The sequence below is a fragment of the Chaetodon trifascialis genome, chromosome 10, assembly GCF_039877785.1.
Source record: "Chaetodon trifascialis isolate fChaTrf1 chromosome 10, fChaTrf1.hap1, whole genome shotgun sequence".
NCBI classification, from domain to species: Eukaryota; Metazoa; Chordata; class Actinopteri; order Chaetodontiformes; family Chaetodontidae; genus Chaetodon; species Chaetodon trifascialis.
The window spans coordinates 19404079-19428349 of NC_092065.1; the positions used below are offsets into that span (position 1 = coordinate 19404079).

The 24271-nt window shown below is 42.1% G+C and overlaps 1 protein-coding gene across 1 annotated transcript in view; it reads left to right on the plus strand.

Annotated features, from left to right (window-relative positions):
• The first annotated feature begins 1507 nt into the window (after positions 1-1507).
• Positions 1508-24271, plus strand: part of lrp5 (low density lipoprotein receptor-related protein 5) — a 62940-nt gene continuing 40176 nt past the window's right edge. The window contains exons 1-7 of the mRNA XM_070972025.1: positions 1508-1764; positions 12580-12780; positions 12910-13126; positions 17433-17501; positions 17653-17781; positions 22744-22940; positions 23343-23474. Coding sequence (XP_070828126.1) covers positions 1680-1764; positions 12580-12780; positions 12910-13126; positions 17433-17501; positions 17653-17781; positions 22744-22940; positions 23343-23474 — 1030 coding nt within the window. The 5' untranslated portion in view covers positions 1508-1679. The remainder of the gene's footprint in view (positions 1765-12579; positions 12781-12909; positions 13127-17432; positions 17502-17652; positions 17782-22743; positions 22941-23342; positions 23475-24271) is intronic.

Sequence of the window (24271 nt, forward strand, 5' to 3'; positions counted from 1 at the left end):
GTCAATGATCAGACAATAGGACACACCTTCAGGCAGCCTGCTCCTATGAATCTCTGGGTTTGATACTGAACATTTCTTTTTGACTGTTTGTAGACTTTTAGAAAATATTGCTCTCTGTTGATTGTGATCATGTTCTGACTTAAACTGGACATTGTTGCTCACTGATTGATCTAACCCCTGCGTAAACTACCCCACCTGAGCAAAATATAAACTGAAAGACTGCAACTAGATTTTTAACTCCGTCCCCTCGTCAAGATAGATATCAGTAACAAGGTAATGATGCAGGTTTGCCTTAAAGCCCCCATCATTTCTGTTTATAATGTGCTTTGGTGGTGCATACTGCATTTGCAAGTAATGAAATTATGAAATTGCCACAGCCGGATTGCCACACAGTGGGCTTCTGCCCTGGGTCTTCCCCCTGTTGGGTAAACCTGTCTTGTCCCTGTCTTAAACAGGTACAAACGGGCTTATGTAAAGTATGCAGTGAAGGGTAGATAATCCAAACATATTTTATTTTGTATTTTAAATCAGGGATTGTGAATCCTCAGACTTTTCAGATGCTGTCTCCTCTGTCTCAAGCTTTTGTCACTGGCAACTAGGCTCCCCACACATCACGTATATTAAACAACTGCAGACTGTGTTTGTACGATTTATACACAAATAACTGCTGAAAGCTTTATGCTTAATCCTATCACAAGAATGTTTGGAGTGGAAATACATCTATCAAGTGGAGACAAAAATGTAAGTATCATTGACAAACTCTTTCAAGTGTTTAAACATACATCCGGAGGTCATCGTGGTTTTGTTCAGAGCTTTGCCAGCAGTGAAGCCATCTCCACTCTGAGGACAGGAGTTTTAGAGAGACTGCATGCAGGTGCTGCACCATGATGCTGCTGCTCATGGAACAGCTCCCCAAAGCCTCTTTCTGCATGTTAAATACATCCACACCAGCATGAAGGAAAGGCAGAAATACTCATACTCAAGTTTTGTCTTGGCTAATATACTTTTGTCATCTTTGCAGCACAATTTACTGCAGTGAGTGTTTAGAAAAAGAAGTTATATTGTCAGAGTTTTAATTGTTTGGTTGCCTTGAAATGGCTTTTAATAGTGTAGCTGCACAGCTCGGACAGAACTGATTTAAGTATTAGTCCTCTCTCTCAGTAAAACTGTTTTATGTAAGGTTAGTACACTGATAATTAACAGCAACAATAATTTCAAAATTTCTAATTCTTTTGACGAATCAGCACAATTTATTATGTTGTAAACTGCCTCGATGTGAGATGTCTGTCTTTGAAGCAACTCCGCAGCCTTTCCTCTCCTCACACCGCCGCGTTTCCGTCCATCACACGCAAATTTAAGACGAACACAAACTGGTGATACAAAGTATTCTGCTGCCTCGTGTCGGATGACGTCACACCACGTCCGCCTGCCCTCTCTCTCCGTGCGCGAGCTCGACAGTCCAAAGTATAAAGTAGCGCGAGCGCCTTAACTGGGGGAAAAAAAAAAAGTAGCCCACGGGCTGTGGACAGGGACACACACAGAAGCGCACACACACGCGTGCAGACACAGCGCGAGCAGTACAGCGGAATACAGGCCCAGGTGTGTACATGTACACACGGAAGAGTGGACGTCTTACAACTTAATTAAGGAGTGAATATCGGGAAAATGGAGTGGGAGTTATGGATTTAAAGCGCAGAGGACTTGAAATGGGCGGTCTGCTGGTGGTGCTTCTGCTGCGGAGTTGCCTGCTGTCGGCGGTTGACGGTACGTTGACTTTTTTGTTCACAACATGGATCCTTAGGGGGACACGGGCTGTGGGGGACAGGGGCTGAGGGGCCAGCGGGACGCGACATGATAAGAAGCTGGTAGTTGCCGTGCTGTGCTCCGGCTGTGCCCTCTAATGTTCCCCACACGGAGACGAAGGAGAAGGCTAGCTGCGCTCCCTTGTCTGAAAGTTGAGGTTTTTATGTCCCAAGGGTACAACAACACAGTAGTTACAATGGAAGTCTCGAAACTTTGCGGTGGAGTGCGGGAAACAGCGGAGGACAGAGTCCGTGTGGCCAAACGGCGCCTGATGCGTTCACAGCCGGTGTACTTTATGAGTTTATGTGCAGCAGGAGTGAAGTTTGAAGGCAGCCTGGGCTATTTTCTCGGGCCTCGGCAGCTCCAGCCATTCCTTCTCGGTGTCGGGTGTCAAGCAGACTTTCTTCTTTCATAGTGAAAAGGAGGAATAGCGAAAGAAAGAGGAATGCATATGTGGGGAATGAAACGCTGCTGGTTGGAGGTTTTCTCCCCGTGGATCAGTGTCTTTATAAGCCTTACTTTCTCCACCGCCTGATTTGCGGTCTTACTATTTAATGTGAAGCTGCCCAGTCAGAGGCGGAGCTTCGCTTTCTCATATGGATGTTAGGCATTACATCAGGTCTTCAGGCTAGCTCTCGTTTGTCTGCTTGCATCTTAAAACTAAAGCTTCATATTTTATATTCCGTATAAGCTCCTGCTGAATAGCTCTATTACTAAGTCCGTGTGAGCTCACAGAGCGCCGCGTGAAAAGATGCATGTGTTAGCGTCAAATCCATTTTGATGAAAGACACAGTCTTTGCTTTGCCCTGTAAAAGCTATTTCTTCGTGTAAGTGTCAGTATCTGCAGGAGAGTAGTCCTCATTATGGTGCACACCACTCGTCTCAAAGGAAAAGGCTGGTTTAGGATGAGTTTACAGCCTCCTGTCCTGCCCCGTCGAATCACATTTATTTTTATACAAAAGATTTTAACCGAGTCTGACTCCTGATAGTCCTGCACCCAACGATTGTTTTCTCCCTTCATCGATGAGTTGTTTGCTCTATAAAACGTCAGAAAATGGTGAAAAATGTCGAGCAGTGTTTCCCAAAGCGCAGGATGACGTCCTCAAATATCTTGTTCTGTCCACAACCCAAAGACACTCAGTTTGTTGTCATAAAAGAGTGAAGGAAACAGAATATATTCACATTTAAGAAGCTGGAATCAGAGACTTTTCTCCGATATTACTCAAACCAATTAATTGATTATCAGAATAGTTGGCGATTAATTTGATAGTTGACAACTAATTGATTAATCGCTGCAGCTCTGTGCATGACTGATGAGCGTCCCAAAGGTCAGAACTCAAAGCAGACTTTAGTCTCATTGCTTAAATTCTTTACAGACATGATCAGAAAGAATAAATGGTGCTTCTTTTGTCTTTTGGTATGAAGCCAAAAGAACAAAGGAAATGCATCCACTGGGTCTGAGGTGCTGTAGCCCTCAAACACATCAAGAGCTTTTCATACGCACACTTTCAGATGTAATCAATACACACTCATTTCCTGCCAGGTGTATAGTAACACCTGTATGACAGGGTGGCTGGTCGACATTTTAAAGTGCATTGTGGTGAAAGTACTTTTACTTATTTTGTGATCAGATATTCACTGTTTGGTTCGATTTGTTCGCCTGTTTATTCAGCAGGATTACAAAAAAAACCTGCAGGCCTGATTTTCATGAAACTTTGTGGAAGGGTGTAGGACAGGCCAAGGAAGGGCTATTACATTGTGGAGTGGATCCAAATCGTGGGGCAGATACATGAATTACTTACTCAAACTGAGGTGAAGCTATGGGATTTTCTGTATTTTACATTTGCGAATATTTCCAAATTAGAAGCACATAATAAATGCACAGCTGAGATGATGAGGCTTCAGCCAAGCACAACCGTCCTGTGACGTAATTCTAGCAAATAACGGCTACATGTGCAGATTTCCAGCTCATAGAGGAGTGGACTACTGGCCTTGGCAGAGGTCTGTGTTCTCCCTTCTAGTGTTTAAGCTTTAAACATAGCACAGGTTTATTTGCTGTGCTTGAATGTCTGATAATCAGGACTGTTTGAAAATGGAGAAGTATTGATTTGAATGGTTGTGGTCAAGATTTAGGATGGATTGTATATGTGTACAATTTAAGTTTGTCTGGAAAGATGTCAATTTGAACAGCTTAGTACACGACAGTAATACAACTAATCACTGAAACCTGTGAGGTTATTTGTGTAACTGACTATGGACTTATAACAGCATCATAACCAGTAAATAACACAGGCAAAAATATGTGAAGTGCAACAACAATGTATACTCAAAGTAACTTTTAACAAACTTTTACCAGGCTGCTGACTGACTTTAACGAGCGCCAAGAGCCAACAACAAATTTGCAAAATGGTTGTGACCAATATCAGCAACTTAGGCCTCTTTTCAGAGCAGATATTGCTCATAAGACAAGATAAACCTTTATTGATGCCCGGAGGGTTTGGGTTAAAGCAGCTCGAAAGAATAAGTACAGATAAAGAGAGGAAAAACAAAAAACAAAGTGACTTGAGATTTTTTATTAACACTTAGGTGAAATCATGAAATCATGATCTTTCCCTCACTTTAACCAAGGTGCTGTGTGCATATAAACATATAAATAAACATAGAAATCAGTCAACAGACGACGGAGAGGGAGAGTAGTATGAGAGTGCTGAGGCCAGACTCGGTTGAAATGTAGAAATTGTGTGTGTGTGATTTGGTGATTTTGGGAGGGACCGGGGTCAGTGTGATGCCTGTCTGCGGTCTTCACTGCTGTTGTACCGTCTGATAGCAGCGGTCCAAATGAGGGATTGAAGCGCTCAGTTTTGGACCTTGGTGGGATGATGCAGTGTCTGAATGAACGGCCCATCTGCCACAGCTCATCGTGAGGAGTGCGAGGGGGGTCATCCAAGACGGCTGTGATTTTATCCTTCATCCTCCTTTCTGCCTTCGCGTCCAGCCTGCCTGTTCCAGCTCGACCACAGATCGCATTGCCTTAACAACAGTCAAGCGTGATGGCTATTGCCATGTTGATTGACGATAAAACAAACTAATCATCAATGCCTGAGTCTTACTTTGTCAGTGTACAGAAAAATGGCCCTCTGCTTGGACCAATAGGGTTAAATACTAAATCAGTTGAAGTGATTGGCTCTCGTTCGTCCTGAGAGAAGAAGAATGATGTCCTAAGTTTGGCACTGAGGTGGCCACATGTACACACACTTCACACCCACTGGCCAAAAACACCAGAGTAGTGTCAGTACTCTGCCAGGCAAACATCACAGCTCTGTGTGTGTGTTGACAGACTGTTGGATCACTCTGCAAAGTACTTTTTCATAAATTATCCTCGGTCGGGGCACGTCAACACACTAGTGTTTCCAGGCTCTCCACAGTGAAACACCTGAACAAAAGAGAAACAGCTAAATCTCTTCTTCTTCTTCTTCGTCCTCCTTTTAAGTGGCTTCAGAGCCAACGTCTGGTTAGAAGTGGGACAGACACCCGGCCAAACCGTTATTTATCGTTGTGACGTCATCTGACAAAGTCACACAACAGCTATGCTTTATCATTAGCTGTATTAACATTCAAAATTAGTCATCAAAGAGAACAGTAGAGATGACAGGGAGTTGTCTTAACCTCAGTGTGACACACTCGACTGACACTGGACAGGCTACAGAGCCAGCTGGCTCCTCTGCTGAGGGACGGCCTCTGTCCACTGTCGTCCTGCTGTCTCATCATTGGACCGTACAGCCGAATTCATGGTATAATTGTTGTCACTTACATATTTTTCTGTTTCTGTAGTCAGACAGTGAGTATGTAACAGTTTTTTAATTGCGTCTCACATATACAAGAGGTCCTTCCCAAGCTGGTGTCTTAAGATTTCTGCACACTGGAAACCATTTTTGAAAAGCTAAATTTTGGGGGGGAGAAAAGTGATGTTTAGTCTGGGTGGAGAGCTGAAATGGAGAGAAAAAGATGCGTTTACAGATTTAACCAGCTTAATGTGGACATACTCTCAGTTGGCTCACTCAAACTGGACATTTCAGACATCTGTGGTGTGAGTTTGACTAAAGTTGGGTCGATGATGCATTTTGGCAAGTGGAGAAGAATCTGAGCTGAAGTCACGACAATGATTTGTGAGCTGATCGTTGCTGCTTTGCTTTTCTCTCACTATATTTTACCCTTGACACAAAATACCAATGTTGTATCAATTTTGACCGGGGCTGGGTGTCAAACATCAATACTTGGTGAGTACCAGCTGAAATATGCTTGCAGCATTATATTTTGACAAGAATCTAAAGTTAACATTGAATGTTAACTCACTTTTTGACAGGAATCTGGAAAGGTTTGACCAAATTTCATTCAGGCGAAGCTCTTTTTTAAAGCTGATGCAGCTGAGCAGCTTTGCATACTCCCCAAACTGTTCAAATAAACACTGCTTTGGGATCTGTGCTAAAACTCAGGTATTGCCGACAATATTGAAATATTTAAATGACTCCAAACTCTTTTTTTTTTCTTCAATTTTGACTTTTATAGCAATGCAAAATAGACAAATAAATTGGAAGTCAAGAAGGAAACAAGCTATGTGCTACCAAACATGAGTTCACAGTCTTAACATGGGGTCCACGTAATAGCTTTTTCTGGAGCTTTCAACCACATTAGACGGTCTTTAGCGGTGGGTGGAGTTTAGTCAGAAGTAATGAAGGTGTCTCAGTCAAACAACTGCTTCCGAGGACAAGAATAAACTTTTCTTCTCTTTTATGATTTGACATCTCGACTACCAGATGTCCTTTGGTCTTTGGACAGCCAACAGTGACAAAGATGAACACCCAACCCAAACTTGATGTGCGTTGAGACCACACTTTTAAGTGAAACTCTAAACTTCTTACTAGCTCCTGGCATGAATATGGCTGAGTGTTTGACACTGTTGCTGTGTTTTCAGCTGTGTGATGCTCTGCGTCGAGTGATGGGCAAAGAGAACATGTTTGGTGAAAGTATTGAAGGATACAGCTGGTTTTGGTTTGTCTTTGTGTTATTAGAAGCAGATCCCCTGAGGAGACCAGAACCATGGTAGCTTATTCTGAAATGAGTCTGGAGAGTCGCTCAGTGTCAGGCAGATGTCACTGCACGTGCTCAGTGTTGGTGTTTCGTGTATAGCTTTGCTAGTTTGGCGAGCTGAAAGAGTCAAGACAGACAATGTGGATGTGAGGCATAACAAAGTTTTTAAGTGTGTTGAACACAGCCATCGGAGTCCCGCTTCGACTGCAGGTCTGCTCAGGGCCTCGTGCTGCTCTCACAGACTCTTTGGCTGCGTGACTTCTCCCTGATTTTAGTGAGGATTACTTTGAGGTCTGTGAGTCTACGATTTGGACACAATAATTGCCTTACACTGCGTTTGTCAGTTGTTGAACAACAGTAGTTTGGCTGTTCAGATTTTTTTTTTCTCCAGAATGACATATCATGCTTCAGCGAAGAAGCGAAGTAATTATAGCTTTCTTAGGCTTACCGAGGAGCTGATATTCAGAGTCTGAATTCCACATTGTATGTATCTGCATCAAACAAACAGTGATTGGTTAAGCAGAACATCCAGTATCTCTGGGACACCACCAAACACAGAACAAAAACAGACTCCATATCCTGCTTCTCCTGCTTCACACGTCTTAGACTGTCAGTAAGACACAGCGTACATACTGAATTACAGAAAACTTTGAACGTAACATGCCAGACATTTAATCAAAGCTCTCTTTTCACTGCTAATTGTGTCCAAAAAAGGCCTGAGAAAACAAATATCTCAAGATACATAAACACTTGGATTCATTAAATTCAGCATAAAGAGGCTTCTTAAAAACTGATTTCAGTTTCGGACTGCAGCCAGCTTTTATTTTAATTAAGTTTTCAGCTCTCGGTTATTCTGTTAGTTGGGTCCGTAACATGTCAGAAAACTGAGAAATGAGACTTACTGCATTTTACAGGAAAAAAATAGGTCGCAATTGTGAATCATCTCCAAGCTTAAAAATCTGGATTTAGATTTATTTTTTGGCCATATCAGCCTCAGATGAAACGTTTAATTTACTCACTACTTTGTGCACCTTGTCTTCTTTGACTGAGAACCTGAACATCACTTATAATAAATAAGATGCTTGTCTGTACCTCTGTCTGGTCCTGCCTCGAGAGGGAAGGCTAAACTAAAATGTACAAATGTCTCATATTGCTGGGTATCGTTTTAAATGCATCCATGGTTGAGTTTCAGTGACAGTACCAGAACAAGACTGTTATTGAAAGCGTACTTTGAGAATAAAAACCTGTTTATCGGCAGAGTTCTTTTTTTGTTTGTTTGTTTTTTTGTTTAAGTTCCATTTGTTAAAAGTGTAAACACAAGCATCCGTACGTGTTTTTTGGTCAGTAGTGGAAAAAGTATTGAGGTTCGATTTCCAGCTGTACTGACATGTGAATCGAAAAAATGAATCTTCTGGGTGTGGACTAGTCTATTTGGGTGGGCCACCGAAAAAAAAAAAAAGACTCTTTTGCCCTGGGAGCCTGGGGTATTTTCTCTTTCCACTGCTGAGACCAACCAATAGGTGATTTCCACACTCCTCGCCATTAGCCTGCACTATATGGACCATTGCATTCAGTGCATTCAGGCTTCGTACGCTGAGCCTGTTCTTTTGTTTGGATGGAGGCACACTCGACACTCAACAAAACAGGGCAAGACATAGCGCAGGCTGACTGAGAGCAGAGCTGATACTCCTGATACTTTTCACCAGACCACTTTCTAATATTTTCAGTCATTCAATAGGAAACGAAACATATTTTTTTCATGAAATGGAACAAGCAACCAGAATGACACAATCTTCAAAAAGGATGAATTTGCCTCATTTTCACACCGTTTATTAGAAGTGTTCAATCACTGATATAACTTTGCCTGTGTAAAAAACAGTCTAAAATGAGGAATATTGTGTTTGAAATCGGAAATATCTGATTGGTTAGTACCAAAAAAAAGTGTTTGATACCCAGCCCTGCAGATAGCCAGTAAATGAGATGCACAAGATTATTAGTTGGTCGGCTCATGGCAGCAGGGAAAAGAAAAGAGTTGACTGGAAGGGAAATCTCAAGGGGCTGAAGGTCGGGAGAAGAGATTTGGTGACAGTGCTGAGGAGGAATGTAAGGAAGAGATTGATATCTTTTCCTGTTTGTGTTGCTCTGGTGTGAAACTCAAGGAGGTCCCGTGCTGTTTGGATTTCATGCACGCCTGATGGAGGGAGGACAGAGAGGAAATGGAAAGGAGTGAGAGGAAAATATTCGAGAGGAGAGAGAGAAAAGAGGAGAGGAGGAGACGTGGGGAGGAGACAGGCAGGACAACGGGAGGAGGAAAGGTGGAGGGAGGGAGAGAAAGGAGCAGAGGTGGAAGAAAGAGGGGAAGTCTATACAGTCTACCTTGATTTCTCTGGGGTCCCCACACACACAGACACACATACACACACACAGACATGCAGACGCACTCAGGCTGTATAAATATGCTCTCTGCGCTCGTCACACACATTTTTCTTGTCCCAACTGGGGAGGTGTGAAGAAAATCTCTTCCTTCCTTGCAACCCTTCACACACACACACACACACACACACACACACACACACACACACACACACACACACACACACACACACACACACACACACACACACACAGAGGGTTCTGTTAAGATGGGGTCTGATAAGATGTAAAGCGAGGGAGCCTGTTGGCCCTCTCTAAGCAGAACAAAAGAGGAGCACTGAGAAGTAGTGTGTGTGTGTGTGTGTGTGTGTGTGTGTGTGTGTGTGTGTGTGTGTGTGTGTGTGTGTGTGTGTGTGTGTGTGTGTGTGTGTGTGTGTGTGCGTGCATGAATGTATGGGGACAAATTTCAGACCAAAGACTGTGGGGGTGGGGGGATGGGGGTTAAGGTTAGGGGCTGAAAGGCCAACATGTAAAACTGCCGGTACATTTACATCCTGAGGTGTGTGTCTGAAATCTTCCAGAATATGTGTCGCTTCTGTTTGTGTGAAGCAGCCAGGAACTTTACATTCACTGCTTGTAACAACGCTCTTTTGTTCTATATGTGAGTGCGATATTTGGATGCGAGCAGTCTGGCCTTGTCCTCTCACTCATGAGGAAGCCTCAGCTGGCTCAGCAGTGATCCTCACTGCAGCGTCTCTGTGAGGTGACCTTAAGAGGCCCTCGGGCTGTGGACTGCCCTGCTCCCTGTTTCTGTCTCTGCTGTGATTTTCTGTCATTTATTTTCATCTGTGTCATTTCCTTTGGACTGTAGCTCTGTTGATAGATGAGCCTCTTGATCGGAGTTTTTTTTTTTTTTTTTTACAGCTGCAGGCTTGTGCATTTACAGTATATAGCTGATATTGCGTTAGGCTGATCTATCTTAGCAGATGTGAACTTTCATTCTTGTGCAGAAAGATAATTATACTTCCAGTTTGATGGCAACATTTTAAACAGTGATTATACTGAGGAATAAAAGTCTCACATTATTTTGCCAACATTATAGTCAGCCTCAGTGCTCCACTGACATCATCCCAGTATATCTTCTGTTTACAGGTCTGTAAGTCAGTGCAGTACTGCAGTCTAATAGATGTGACACACTTTGACCTAAATGTCCAAAGAATGCTACAGCTTGCTCAAAGACTCCGTAATAGTGCCGTGGGTACCTGTTTCTAAACTGAATGGATGCCACTTCCCTTTGCCACACCAACTTCTTCTTGTCATACACAAGAGTTTTACACCTTTGTGTTGTTCAAGTTTTGTCACTGATGCCAATTTTTATTTTTTACCCCCTGGTTCTTCTTTCAGTTCACACTTCCACCCAGAGATTTGTTCTTAATCTCAGCCAGCAGGCTTTTGTAGTTCCTTTCCATGTGACTCATTACTCATTGACACAAAGACTATGAAATCAAGACTCTTCAGTATGTTTGAGTCTTATTATCTAACCACTAAAATATTATTAAAACTAACTAGAAAACAAAAGAATGCACAGGAAGAGAACACATAGACTCTCAAAGCTCGCCAACCTGCCACCAAAGATGGGTCTATTGCGGTCATATAAAAGTGTTTGTGTAAACTGTAAATGGATTATTTCAAAGTCAAGTATTGTTAAATTAATGATTAATAAATTAAAAGAATTGTAATGTAGTGTCTCTTTTAAGGACTGTGTGTTGCATTGGGACAGCATCCGTATGGACAGAGGCAGTGTTTCTTAATGCTGTGGGATTACAGTAGGCATGGTTATGCCAAACCACAGCGTAGCAGCTCTGCCACCCTGCCAGGCCAAAACCACAAGCTGTCACAGCACTGTGGCAGCTGCTGTGACAGTTACTGCCTCCAACAGGGGGAGGACAACATCCATAACTCACACAGACAGTGTGACTTCTGCAATATGGACCCTGACATACACATACTTTACAGACATACTGTCAAGGTTCAGAATATCTCTTTCCCTGTCATTTTGATAAACGTAAGCATTTCCTATATATGTCGTCCAACTTGTTTTTGTTTTTTATCTGATAGAGCATGCAATTTCAAGGACAGAAGGATCAATGTAAAACTTGTTTGTGCAAACAAAAGAGCTTCTGGTCTTGGTCCTCGTCTTTTTTCTTTCGGTGGCCTCTGCAAATTGTTGCCAGATGGCAGTAATGTTAGAGGTTTTATGTTTTTGACATGTCATGGTTGGGCTTTGCTCCAACGAGTAGCAGTCCTGTCTGGTGCAAACAGTTTTTGATTTTGCCAAAGCTTGTTTGGTATTTTGGTGACTTGCTGGGAACTTGATGCTGTGATGCTGTGGGGGTGTAGAGGTGATGATTTGACAGATACGCCAGGCCTTTAAAACAATCAGCAAAGCAGATTACTGAAACTAAACTTCTCTTAGATTGGTGGTCAGCTGGTCGATGGTATTTCAAAAGGTCAAAATCAGCTTGATGCATCAACACATGTATTTGTTGTCGACCATGTTTGTAATGTTAGCCTCCATTACAGTGAGCCCAAAGGCAGAAACAGACATGATGGGCTTTTGAGCTGTCTCAAAAATATTTAGTCTATTTTTGTAAAAGAAAAAAAGTCATCACTTTCAACAAGAAATGAAAGTACAAGTTCATAAGATACCCTCCAAGAGTTAAGAACATCATAGTTTGTCACAGTGTGCCAAATCTTCCAAAACTTGCCGAGCATGTTTTTTAAAATTATTCCATGAACTGGCTACACATCATTTCACCTCAAAAAGACAAACATTAAGTGAATATTGCTGAGATTAAAAGTATCCCGCGGTGATTGTCATAATGGATCACTTAGGTTTAAGAAGAACCTCTTTTGTTAAAGTTTGAGGCAGATTATTACCTCTAATTTTGAAGCTTTTCATATCAAATAATACTGAAGCCACAGCAATTTGATTCAGTTCTTTTAGCAGACCAATACAATATAATTGGCAGAATTTATTCAGTGTAAGCAACATTGCAACCCTAAATCAAATAACCAGTGCTGGAACGGCAGCACTCAGCTATGATCTATAATCAAGCCATTGTCATATTGACAGGTTGGGCAAGCAGTCAGCTGGCTGCAGATGGATTTCATTTTTCATACGATGTGACAGTTGCAGGATTTTGGACTCGTGTTGCTTTCTGTTCTCATTGTGGTAAAAACTGCCATGTTTTTTGTAGAAAGGTTTTGAATGTAATGTTTCAGTTGTCAATTAGAATATCTTCTCTTTTTCAGGCTCACCTCTCCTCCTGTTTGCCAACCGGCGTGACGTACGATTGGTAGACGCAGAGGGCGTGCGGGGTGAGTCGGCCATCGTTGTCAGTGACCTGGAGGATGCAGCAGCGGTGGACTTCCTGTATGCTGAGGGCCTGATATTTTGGACAGATGTCAGTGAGGAGGCCATCAAACAGACGCACTGGAATCAGTCATCCAACTGTAAGACTGCAGACTGTTTCCTGCTCAGCGAACGCTTCCTCATAAAGACTGTGGCTTTATAAGTTGCAAATATTAAGTGGCTTCATGTTCATGTCGCTGTTTGACACTGTGCATGTTTTCTCATTGCAGCCCTTAAAGAGGCACTGGGAACTGGCCAGACTGTAGTGGTATCAGGCCTAGACAGTCCTGACGGGCTGGCCTGTGACTGGTTGGGTCGAAAACTGTACTGGACAGACTCGGAGACCAATCGGATTGAAGTGGCCAACCTGGACGGTACCTCCAGGAAGGTCTTGTTTTGGATGGACTTAGACCAGCCCAGGGCTATCGCTCTCAACCCTGCTCAACGGTAACAAACACACACTGTTCATAGCACTGTTACTGTAAAGCCTACAAGAAAATCAGTATTTGAGTTGTAAAGGTGTGTTCAGATAGAAAACATGTGTTTTCAGAATGATTCTGAATTCACATCAGTGTGCAGATGTGGTGTGTTATGGTGTCACTATTCTGAAAAGCAGGGAGGACAGTGACTGAATGAACTGTCCTACCAAAATGTGAGTCTCATCATGCCAAATAACAACAGAAATCAGTCAATATAAATGTAGTTTGTAAGTTTACAACATACAGACAACAGCTTCATGAGTGTTCGAGTTGGTGTGTTACAATGGTTCTATGTTCTATGAAAACTTTTAAGATATACTTATGCCCCCTCTAGTGTGCCTGTTTCTCACAGTTTCATCACTGATATCTCCAAAGCCTACATCAATACTGCAAAACCAAAACTGCATGGCTAAATGCCACAAGAGGAATGTGAGGAAAATATGTTTCTGGAACAGACCCTTTAAAGGCATCCCTTATTGTTCAGTAAGAACAAGTCACTTTCTTTACCCCTTACAGAGAAGAGAAGAGCCTTACAGAGAATATGCCCACATAAGCTTTGACATGAATGTCTTGAAATAAAATAGTGCAAAATGTGCCTGAATACCCCAGCTGGCCCAGCATACTTGAGCTGAAGGTGTAGGATGCATTGTCAATGAGATATGTAGACAAACAGCAACGTTGTGAGAATGAAGTGAATAGAAAAGATGGGCCTGCTCTGCACAGTTTCCTTTCTCTGTGGTTTGACCTCACACTGACCTCCTGTCTCTCTTACACACAACTTGTTGGATCAGCAAAGCCTGAGCTCCTCAGATGATGGATTTACTGTTGTGGCTTGATTCAGTCCTGTTAGATTACAGTGTAGCACAAAAGAGCATTTCTGCTAATTGCCTTAAATGGTATTTGACGTTGTTATGTGAGACTTCCTGTTCTTTTTGAAATAGCCATTTTTTTACTCAAATGACTTGTGATTATATTTTAACAGTTTACATGATAGGTTGAGGTACAGAATTCTGCAACTGCAAGTTATGCAGCGTCTAAAATGTGTTTTATTAGCTTGTATAAAGACACCACACTTTAACCAGAGGTTCAGTGAGTTCACTGGACTCCTTCAGTTCAGACTACATGCACTGAATCAGCTTCAACTGCAATTAAACACTCATTTATTCCTGTTTTGCTCAAGCATTAAAGGTCTATCATACTGTGAACAGTTGTCTTGAACAGCCTGAATACCATGTCAGCACCAGAAACAGTCAGATCACAGATATGTACAGCTAACGTTTATATATTTGATGATAACCACAGGGTGTGTCTGTGTTTGGAGTTGTTGGTATGTCTGTGACTGAACCTCTGTGGGTGCAGGACAGGCGGGAAAAAAGAGAAAATGCAAACATGGAAATACACTGGCAGCAGGGGACAGCATGATAGCTAGCGTAGGGTGATCGGGTTGATTGTGTTAACAAGCTCACAACAAGGTTCGAGGTTCTTTTATTTATTGTTGTACAGCTCAGGGAAACGCCAGCCGCAGTCACTTTAAAGCAGGTTACTGGGAAAAAAAATCAGTCTAAGGCAGGAAATTGGTTTAGTAGTAGGTTTAAAATGTGTAAAATGTGTTAACACTGGATGAGTAATCAGGTTTCTCCTCTACCCACACCGTCCTCTTGAACTGAAGATGAAATATGTGAAGTAGATTTGTTCTGTGTACGGCATCTTGGACTCTTTGGACTGACTGCACCGTCAGAGAAGAGGCTCTGTAGTGAGAGCGCAGAGCTTTTCCGCACTGTACAAATTTGTATTTAAATCTAACAAAACATCTACTGATCAGCTGAGGGCACCAAACAGATTTAAGCATTTGGAAAACAGCTAGTGATCATTCTTTCATCCTGGTGCACTGCTACCACAGCATACTTTTCTACTGACTGGCATTTCTTTACTCCCACTCTCTTAAACGTCACAAAACTCCAAGAAGTCATGTTGAACTATCTCAGAGACTGATCTTTTCTTGCCACATGAGTGTCTTGTTTTCATAGCGTTGTCCAGCATTCCTCTTGTTTCTGATAACACGTGAGCAATTTTACAATACACGCCTTCACAAAGGAGCGCAGACTGAGAACACAAGCTCTCAGACACATTGTAGAGATAACGCAGGTCAAAAGCTACACGGCTTTCCTCTAAGAGGAAACAAAGGTGAACATTAGATGTTGTGACCTAGATGTCCTTTTATAGTTTGACTCTTTGATAAGCAAAAAAATGAGCAACAAAAGGAATGAAGACCAAAACTTCAAAAATGCCGTTCAGGTTGATCACCTCCTTAAATCAGTCTATTCAGCCCAAGTCACCTCAGTGAAGTCAGTTTAATTGAATTATTTAGTAAGAAAATAATTAAAAACAGTTTCCGAAATGCTTGTCTAACATTTTTGAAAACAGAGACGGTTTGAGAGCCCTCAAGAGTTTGGATATGACCTGTAGTAACCTTGAAAATAGTGTACAATTCATTGTTTCAGCATTTAACAAGATTATATTTGATATCTAAAATGCATCAGTAACACACTGTATATTTGCAGTGGTTTGTGACAAATCTACATGCAAACGTATATTACAATGTGCAGTTACTATAACATATTTTTCCCCATGCTATATGTAAGGATATTATTTATTTATTGATATCCTATGTGTTTCCTTCTGTCGACAAATTCTATTAAAGATAGAAACCATCAACGAATGAACCACACACTGTAGTTTATTTTGACTCAGTCCCGAATAAACAATCCTACTGCCCCAAATTCTCAGTAGAGCACCAAATGTGGATTCATACCCTGCTGAAAATAGGCCCCAACAAATCTGCTTTTTCCTCCTGTTTAAGTAAAGTAAGTTTTTAAAGTGAAATTATGTATTTGTGAGCTGTTTTTTTTAGAGTCGTGTCTTCAGTAGGAACAATGGACTTTGGGCTGAGAGCCACAGACAGCGAAGGTCAGAGAAAGAGAGACACGGTTTTGGTCTTTTCATGGGATTTGTTCAGAGACAGATAGCCCCAAACTGCAAATTGATGGTCTAAATGTGATTAAACTGCCTTCAGAATAAATCGCTTTGAAACATTCATCTTTAAAGCGACGTCAAGTCTCTTTGGTCTTCTGATTTAACTCAAGTTGGCTCATTCAACTGAGTTCAAGCAAAGTTAAGTGATGCTTCTTCAGCTTTCAGGTAAAGCCAAACGTAGTCCATCCCAATGAAGTCAGTGTAGCTCGAGGCAGTAGTTTGCTCTTGTATTATAAATATTGCAGAAATATGTGTGTACATGCACAGGAGCTGATCACACAAATAAAACCACACCGACAGAACAGAAAGAGGATGCTCTGCTTTCACTTCATCTCCCTTCTTTTTTCCCCTCTTCTCTCTGGTTTCCTGCTCTGTAATTGTCATTTCTACATTGCTGGCCAAAGGAATGCAGATCTATCTGTCATTCTGCAACTGTAGGTACACACACGTATCTCTGTGTGTATCTCTAGCGCTCTCTCTCTCTCACACACACACACACACACACACACACACACACACACACACACACACACTGCCATAGCATTTAAGAAGTTCAATTCAAACCAATAACTGTTGGTTATGTGACAGGCAGATTTATTGTTCTTCACTTTATTTCACTGAGAACTCGAACAGAGTGTTAGTAATTTAACTGCAGATTTGATTTAAACCACAACACCAGTTTACTGGTATATCCATCCTCTGTTCATTGTTTGTCTTTTTCCCATGAAATGCAGAATACTTCATTTGTTGTTTGTTCTATTATAGTTTTATACTATAATCGTACAATTATCATGATGATGGTTATTATTATTGCTGAATAAATTTGTACTCCCCAAACAAAGCCTAGAAGTGGAGGATAGTAAAATGGAGAATGTGAATGAGACTTAGTGAAATATAAGGAGGTAAGGCGAAAGAAGAGGAAAAACCATTGAATATGACATCATCCAAGCTCAGTGGGCTGTAATTAGTGGAAGCATTAAAGGGACTGTTTTACATCAAAAAGACATCAGAGAGCAAAGAGGACCAGAAGACAGGTGACCTGAAATGTTAGCGCGTGGGGAATTTTCTTTCCAAAAAGCAGGAGAGTGAGGAGCTGTTCAAGCAATCAGCGACTCCTTATTCACCCTGTGCAGATGCTGTGGTGTGTTTTTTAGAGTCTGTAAACTCATGTTTACCTCTAAATTGCTCAGCGTCCCCGTGTTTGTTTTATTGACATGTTTCTTCTCTGTTTTCTCCTCCAGCTACATGTACTGGACAGACTGGGGAGAGGAGCCCAGGATAGAGCGTGCCGGTATGGACGGCAGCAACAGGTACTGGAACTACTTAACTCTGAAGCGAACCCAACTTCTGTGTTTTAGTACAGTGTCCCCTGTGCATCTAGATGTGCAGAAGCAGTAACAATTCTCCAAGAATAACAAAACAAAAGCACCAGTCGTAAGATCATGCCTCTCTTTCAAACAGGAAAGTTATAGTGGATGTGGACATATACTGGCCCAACGGTCTGACGATAGACCTGGTGGAACAGAAGCTGTACTGGGCAGATGCCAAACTCAGCTTCATTCACAGAGCTAACCTGGACGGATCAGCACGGTACGGACCTTTATGTTTGTGTGTATGGGAGTGAATACAGTTTCATTATATACAGTACACCTGTGCGAACATATGACTGTATACTTATATTTAATACAAAATGTTTTGAACAACAAGCTCCACAAGCTTACATTAAGAAGTCATATTTAATCTCAAATAGCTGTAATCTCAAATGAACTTAAATTTGGAGAGTGGTGAGTATTTTTACAGACATGGTGAAGTCAGCCAACTCACATAGAAAAGTTTATTGCCATGTGAATATGGCCTTGCAGTTAAGTTCATCTCTGACGTCTTGGCCCAGACCTCATCACTCCCTGAAGCATACACTTAAGCCAGTAAAGGAGATAGTGATGATATAGAATATCTTTCCCCAGGCGGCTACAAACCCGATTCCAAAAAAGAAGTTGGGACCTGTACAAAAGTAAAAAAAAAACAAAAAAAATCCCACAATGCAATCACTTGCAAACATACCATGTTTACAAAGGCTTTACAAAGTATTCTCGAGCTTGTGTAGTAATATCCTTTATTCAATCACGTGTTTCACAAAGTGGTGAAGCTGTGCACATGTGTCTGCTGAACCCGGTGCAAGGAGCAGACAACTGACCTCATTCTATACCTCCAGCTCCCTCGTTCTACCCCAACCAGTAGTTTGAATGCACAACCAAATTTGAGTCAATTTTTAGCATATTTCATCTTGTTAATCTGTATAATTCTTCTAACACATTGAGTTTGAATTCCCCACACAGTTAAAATATATTAATGTATGCCAGTTTTTCCCTTTATGAACAATGTGTTTGCTACTGTGGACAAGCAACCTCCAAAGTAAGCTCTGAGCTCCAGGAATCCGAACCTGCACTGGAGCTGAGATAAAGTTTGGTGTCTCATGGACAGCTATTGGATTATGTGTAACTTGGTGCTTATGATGAGGTTTGTTAACTTGTCAGACCGCTCTATGACTCATCATGAATCACTGTCGAGGTTGAAACGTTGACCAGAAGCATGCCCGGTGTGATGGCTGGGGCCAGCTGCTTCCTGACAAATGACATTAGCTCCATGGTGACACAGTTCATTTTGTCAAAACATTGAAATTATCACTAAATATTGCAAGTTTCAGTTTAATAGGTTGTTGTAAATTTAAAGCACCACTGAAATGTTATTTAACACTACACTACCAGTAATATAAGATAATTGAATTCTTAGTTGAGGGAAATTGTGTTACAGGAGAAACAGGGCATGTACAGTTGGCACAAAATGGACAACATCAATCCATCCATTTTCTACGCCGCTTATCCCTTTCGGGGTCGGGGGGGGAGGGGGGGGGGGGGGGGGGAGAGCCTATCTCAGCTGTCAGCGGGCGACCGGGCCCTGGACCGGTCGCAAGGCACAAACACACAAGCATTCACACTCACACTCACACCTAGGGGCAATTTAGACTCACCAATCAACCTAATGAGCATGTTTTTGGTCTGTGGGAGGAAGCCGGAGTGCCCGGAGAGAACCCACGCATGCACGGGAAGAACATGCAAACTTCACACAGAAAGGCCAGACCCGGGAATCGAACTGGCGACCTTCTTGCTGTGAGGCACGCGCACTACCTGCTTGCGCCACCGTGCAGCCCTCAAAATGGACAACATAAACATAGGAATAAAAAATATGAAAATAAATAATTAAATGAATATTAAATTAACTCTCTATACTGAACACAAACATGGAGACAGTAAGCAGAAATGCTGCCATGATGTCAGTACTCAATTACGCTTCTTAAAACATTAAATCAACCTTTAAAGCCTGTGATCAGCATTGATGAAAGGTTTTTAACAGCAGTAGCTGACTTGATATGCTCTTCTTGATTATTAGCTGCTATTGTGGACCAGCTTACATGGCCTGTGTGAGCAAGTTGGAAATAAAACGCACTCCTTAAGTCTCGCGCCTTTAAACATTCTTTCAGGATCCCCTGTTGAAACTCTCAAGATCAGCAGAAAAATTTTGGAGTTTTCACCCCGTTCAACTTCTTTCCAACGGAGAAGGAGAGGAGGGGAAGCGAGAAAGAAGAAAAAAAAAAGCTTTACAGACAGAATGAAAGAAAAATAGAGAGAGAGGGAGAGAGTATGAGAGAGTTGTCCAACACAAACAGAGCTGTGGTATGGAGGCCCCAGTTAACACACACACACACACACACACACACACACACACACACACACACACACACACACACACACACACACACACAGCTTCACACACACTTCCAGTGCATCTCTCTCAGCTTTGTCTGTCTTTCTGTCCTTTAGTCCATCTATCAGCCTTTTTCTCCACATATTATCATTCTCTCTCTCTGCATCCATCCAGCCGTGCTCCATCATTCTCCTACTGCTTCACTTACAGTGGAAGTTTCCAGGCAGACGTCTACCAAGCTCAGTTTTTTTGCTCTTTTGACGTAGGGGACGAGGCTACGTCCATAAATTGCAGCATCCGCAGGTCACATCCAGCCACGGACCTGTGCTGCATGTCATTCCTCATCTCTCTCTCTGTCTCCTCGTTTCCTGCCATCTGTCAAAAAAGCCACAAAATGCCCCAAAAAGTAGTATTTTAAAAAACTAAGATTATAGACAATTTTAGCCCATTATTCACCCAGCATAGAGAATCAGAAATAACTATAAAGGCAGCCATTCTCTTGGAAACTCCTTCTTGAGTAGTGTAATTTGTTACCTGCAGCTAATTTCTACAGAGGTTACACTATGGTGGAGGCTGGCTAAAATCCAGCCCGAATCTTAGTGGAAATGTTTGACAGTGTTGGAAAAATGTGGTAACCTCAGCCAGCGACTTTGTTCCTATAACAGCAGCACACTCGTTCTTCTGCCACTATATACACCATAGCTCTCCTGCTGCACAGCACAGTGTTTTTCTGTAACCACAGCACTCATTGTGCAGCCAAGACAGGGTATGTTCATATGTACGTGAGGTTTATACACTAGTCACAGTAGAGACGTGTACAACTCAGTCAGAAGGGAAGGCTTTAATCTGAATGTACCTGACAGCTTGAGTAATGAAATAATTTACCTGTTTGCTTATTAATTTGCACACACACACACACACACACACATGCGCGCACACACACACACACACACACACACACACACACACACACACACACACACACACACACACACACACACACACACACACACACACACACACAAAAGCTGAACAGAGCTTTGAAATCTGGAGTTGGTTAAATTTGTTCTTTCTTTTTTTTCCCTTCACCACTGCTGGCAGGCACCTCTGCTTTTACAGCACACACACACACACACACACACACACACACACACACACTCACACACTCACACAGGACTAGAAATGATGATTGATGAAAGCCAGTTTCTGGTGTGTTGATATTCTAAATACAAGCCTCCTTTGATCTCGTGCCTAAATGCGCTTGTGTGAGTGCATTTTCCTGTAAGTGATTCTAAAGTGTGTTTTAGAAAAGAACCACTCTCTCTTGATAAAATCTAACACTTCATGCTCATGCACACTTCTCCAGCCTTCATGCTTTTTCTAATTGTTTGGCCTTGAGGATAGAGAGAGAATACCTTCACCAGCACTGCACACGCTCCTAAATGCTTTGTTTTAATAATACAGTAACTACTGACTACATTGCTGTGGAATGCGGTCTAGGTATTCATGGTCCCCAGAGAAGGATTCCTAATCGCTCTCTGATCTTCCTCCAGCCTCCGTGAGATGAAAATGTCATAATTCTTGTTCCCCAAAGAACATCTGATTATTTCCACTTATTTCACTTTCAGTGCTTTTCGTGAAGGGCAGGGGTCAAAAGTCTTTTAAAAAGTCTTTATGTGACCTCATGACTTGTTTGACCCTGTTTTAGCTTCACTGCTGATTGAGCAGTTTTCCCGATCGTCTCTCACCTGTGTTTTTTGTGGTTTAATGAACATTGCAGCTCAGGAGTCGATAGTGGGGCTTCAGGCTTTTTGATGAACGATCCATTCCTTTGCGTTTGTGTGTTTTGTGTCTACCTCCAAGTGAACCCGCCTGTGCTGCGTTGGGTGTAGGGCGTGGAATCAAATCTCAATATTTTTTTGGCACTGAACCAAAATTTGACTGTAGCTCTCAGAACTGAATGCTAGCCTCGAATTTCTTGCACAGTGTCGGACTTAAATTATTAAATTAAATGAATTAAATGAAAAAAAGCATTATTTTGGTATCGGGTAATGTTTCAGCACCGTTATCAAAGCGTTTCAGATCATACCCAGCCTCAGCTGGGTTGAGTGGAGAAGCTGAAGTTGTGTTTGGCTGATTAGGCAGTGCTGTGTGATTTTGATACCGGTTTTGCATGATATTGCTGCTCCTGGTCTTTCAAAATTGCAGAACTGTTAACACACACCAGGTGCATATGTGTGTTTGAGGGATATTCAATTCAATTCAATTCAATTCAATATTCCTTTATTCGTCCCTCGAGGGGAAATTCCGAATTTCACAGCAGCATCTTCCTCTTCCTGTCAGCTGTTGTGATGCTGCTCCCCCAGCAGACTACACCATAGAACAAGGCAGAGGCCACAACACAGTCATAGAAGGTCTTCAGGAGTGCCCCCCGCACCCCTGAAGGTGCATTATTCTAGTGAAAGAACTTGAGATACATTAAAGTAATAATCCAAGTGCATGTGGCATGTGCTGATTTTTTATAATAATATAACAATAATATAATAATCACTTGCAATTGCTACATCCCCTGAACAATTCAGAATGGCTTGTTCATGAGGGGTGAACATCTAAAACAGCTCATTATCTTATGTTAAAAATCTATAAACATCAATATCATTCAGATGTCATGAATATCTTTTTAATAGTATTTTTTTAGTTTGCTTCCACAGCAGAAAAATAGCATTTTGCAGTAGGGTTGAAACACAAACCTTCCTCTCATCCTAAAGAAGCTTTGACTTTGTCCTGCAGTGAAACGGTGGTGGAGGGTACGCTGACCCATCCCTTTGCCCTAACGCTGTCTGAGGAGACCTTGTACTGGACCGACTGGCAGACACGCTCCATCCATGCCTGTAACAAAGACAGCGGAGACAAAGCCAGAGAGATCCTCAGTGGGATTTACTCTCCCATGGACATCCAGGTCCTGGAGTCCTACCGGCAGCCTTACAGTAAGCCAAATCTTTTCCTCACAGGCACAGCACAGTACATATGCATCAGCATGAGATCAATATACGAGCAAACCATTATATTAAACTAACCCAACTGGAGTGAGTATTGTGATTGATCTGGAATGATTGATAAATGATTAAAAAGTCTATTATTGAACACAAATCTTTGTAGCAACATAAAGGAGAGCATTTGAAAAGCTAAAGCTATGGAGACTTTCTACAGCACAGTTATTGTTTTACAACCATGTCATTTCCTGTAGGTAAAAATGTATTCATATCTGCATTATATCGCCTTTTCAGGATGAAAGAAACGTGTCTTAGCTGCTAAACTAATCATATTTCTGCTTCACCTCTCTGTCCTTTCTCTCTCTTTATCTCGTCTTTTTGTTGTTACCACTACAGTCCAGACTCCTTGTAGTGAGAATAATGGAGGCTGTAGTCATCTCTGCCTACTCTCTCCAGTCCAGCCCTTCTACAGCTGTGCCTGCCCCACTGGAGTCCAGCTTAAACTAGATGGAAAGACATGCAAGCCAGGTATGGATCTTATTTATACCAGTATGACCCCAGTCATGAGCCACTGGTAATCCCTAAGAAAAAATAGGAAAGCTTGTGAGAGGTGCACTGCTGATGTTTTTTGGCAGAGCCAGTATGGTTAGTCAGTGCTTTAAAAAGGAGTGCGTGACTGTAGGAGTGGACAGTGACTTAGAGGTGATAGTCACAGCTTACCAGCCATGAGACACATGGTTTTCAGTCTGTCTGCTTCCCCGCTGGACAGACAGGGGGTCCGGTGGTGCTTTGACAATTACTAGAAACATGTTTGTGGCCCTTGGAGTGATGTGTGGGCACTTGTGTTGTAGCTGAGCTAGAGGCTCTAATATCTGCGGCTGTCTGGGGTGTTTGTCTGTGGGGGATTGCCATTACAAAGCTGTAGCTATTTTTCATGGTTAACATTATTTTGTCAGCTCCAAATATTGTATTAAGCTCTGAATATAGCACAGTTATCAGTGGGCCCATGGGTTATGTCATTTTTCCACCATTTCTGCTAATGCAACCAGCAGCTAGCTCAGTATGTGAGAGGCACAAACAGGGGCTACAGTTAGCCGGTGCTCAGCTCTGTTCCTGCTGCTGCAGCTGCTCCCACAGTCGGTATTGTTTCATAGCTGAAACAGTCACCTGTATTAACATCATATGCCAAAAAGAAACTTTGGCAGAAATAATTTCATGTGGAGTTCTTCTGTTTACTCCGAGTCTCTCAGCTCGACTTCCATGAACTTCGTGGTCCTGCAGTACCTCCATTATTTGCAGTAAGTAACTCATGAAAAATTATGTGG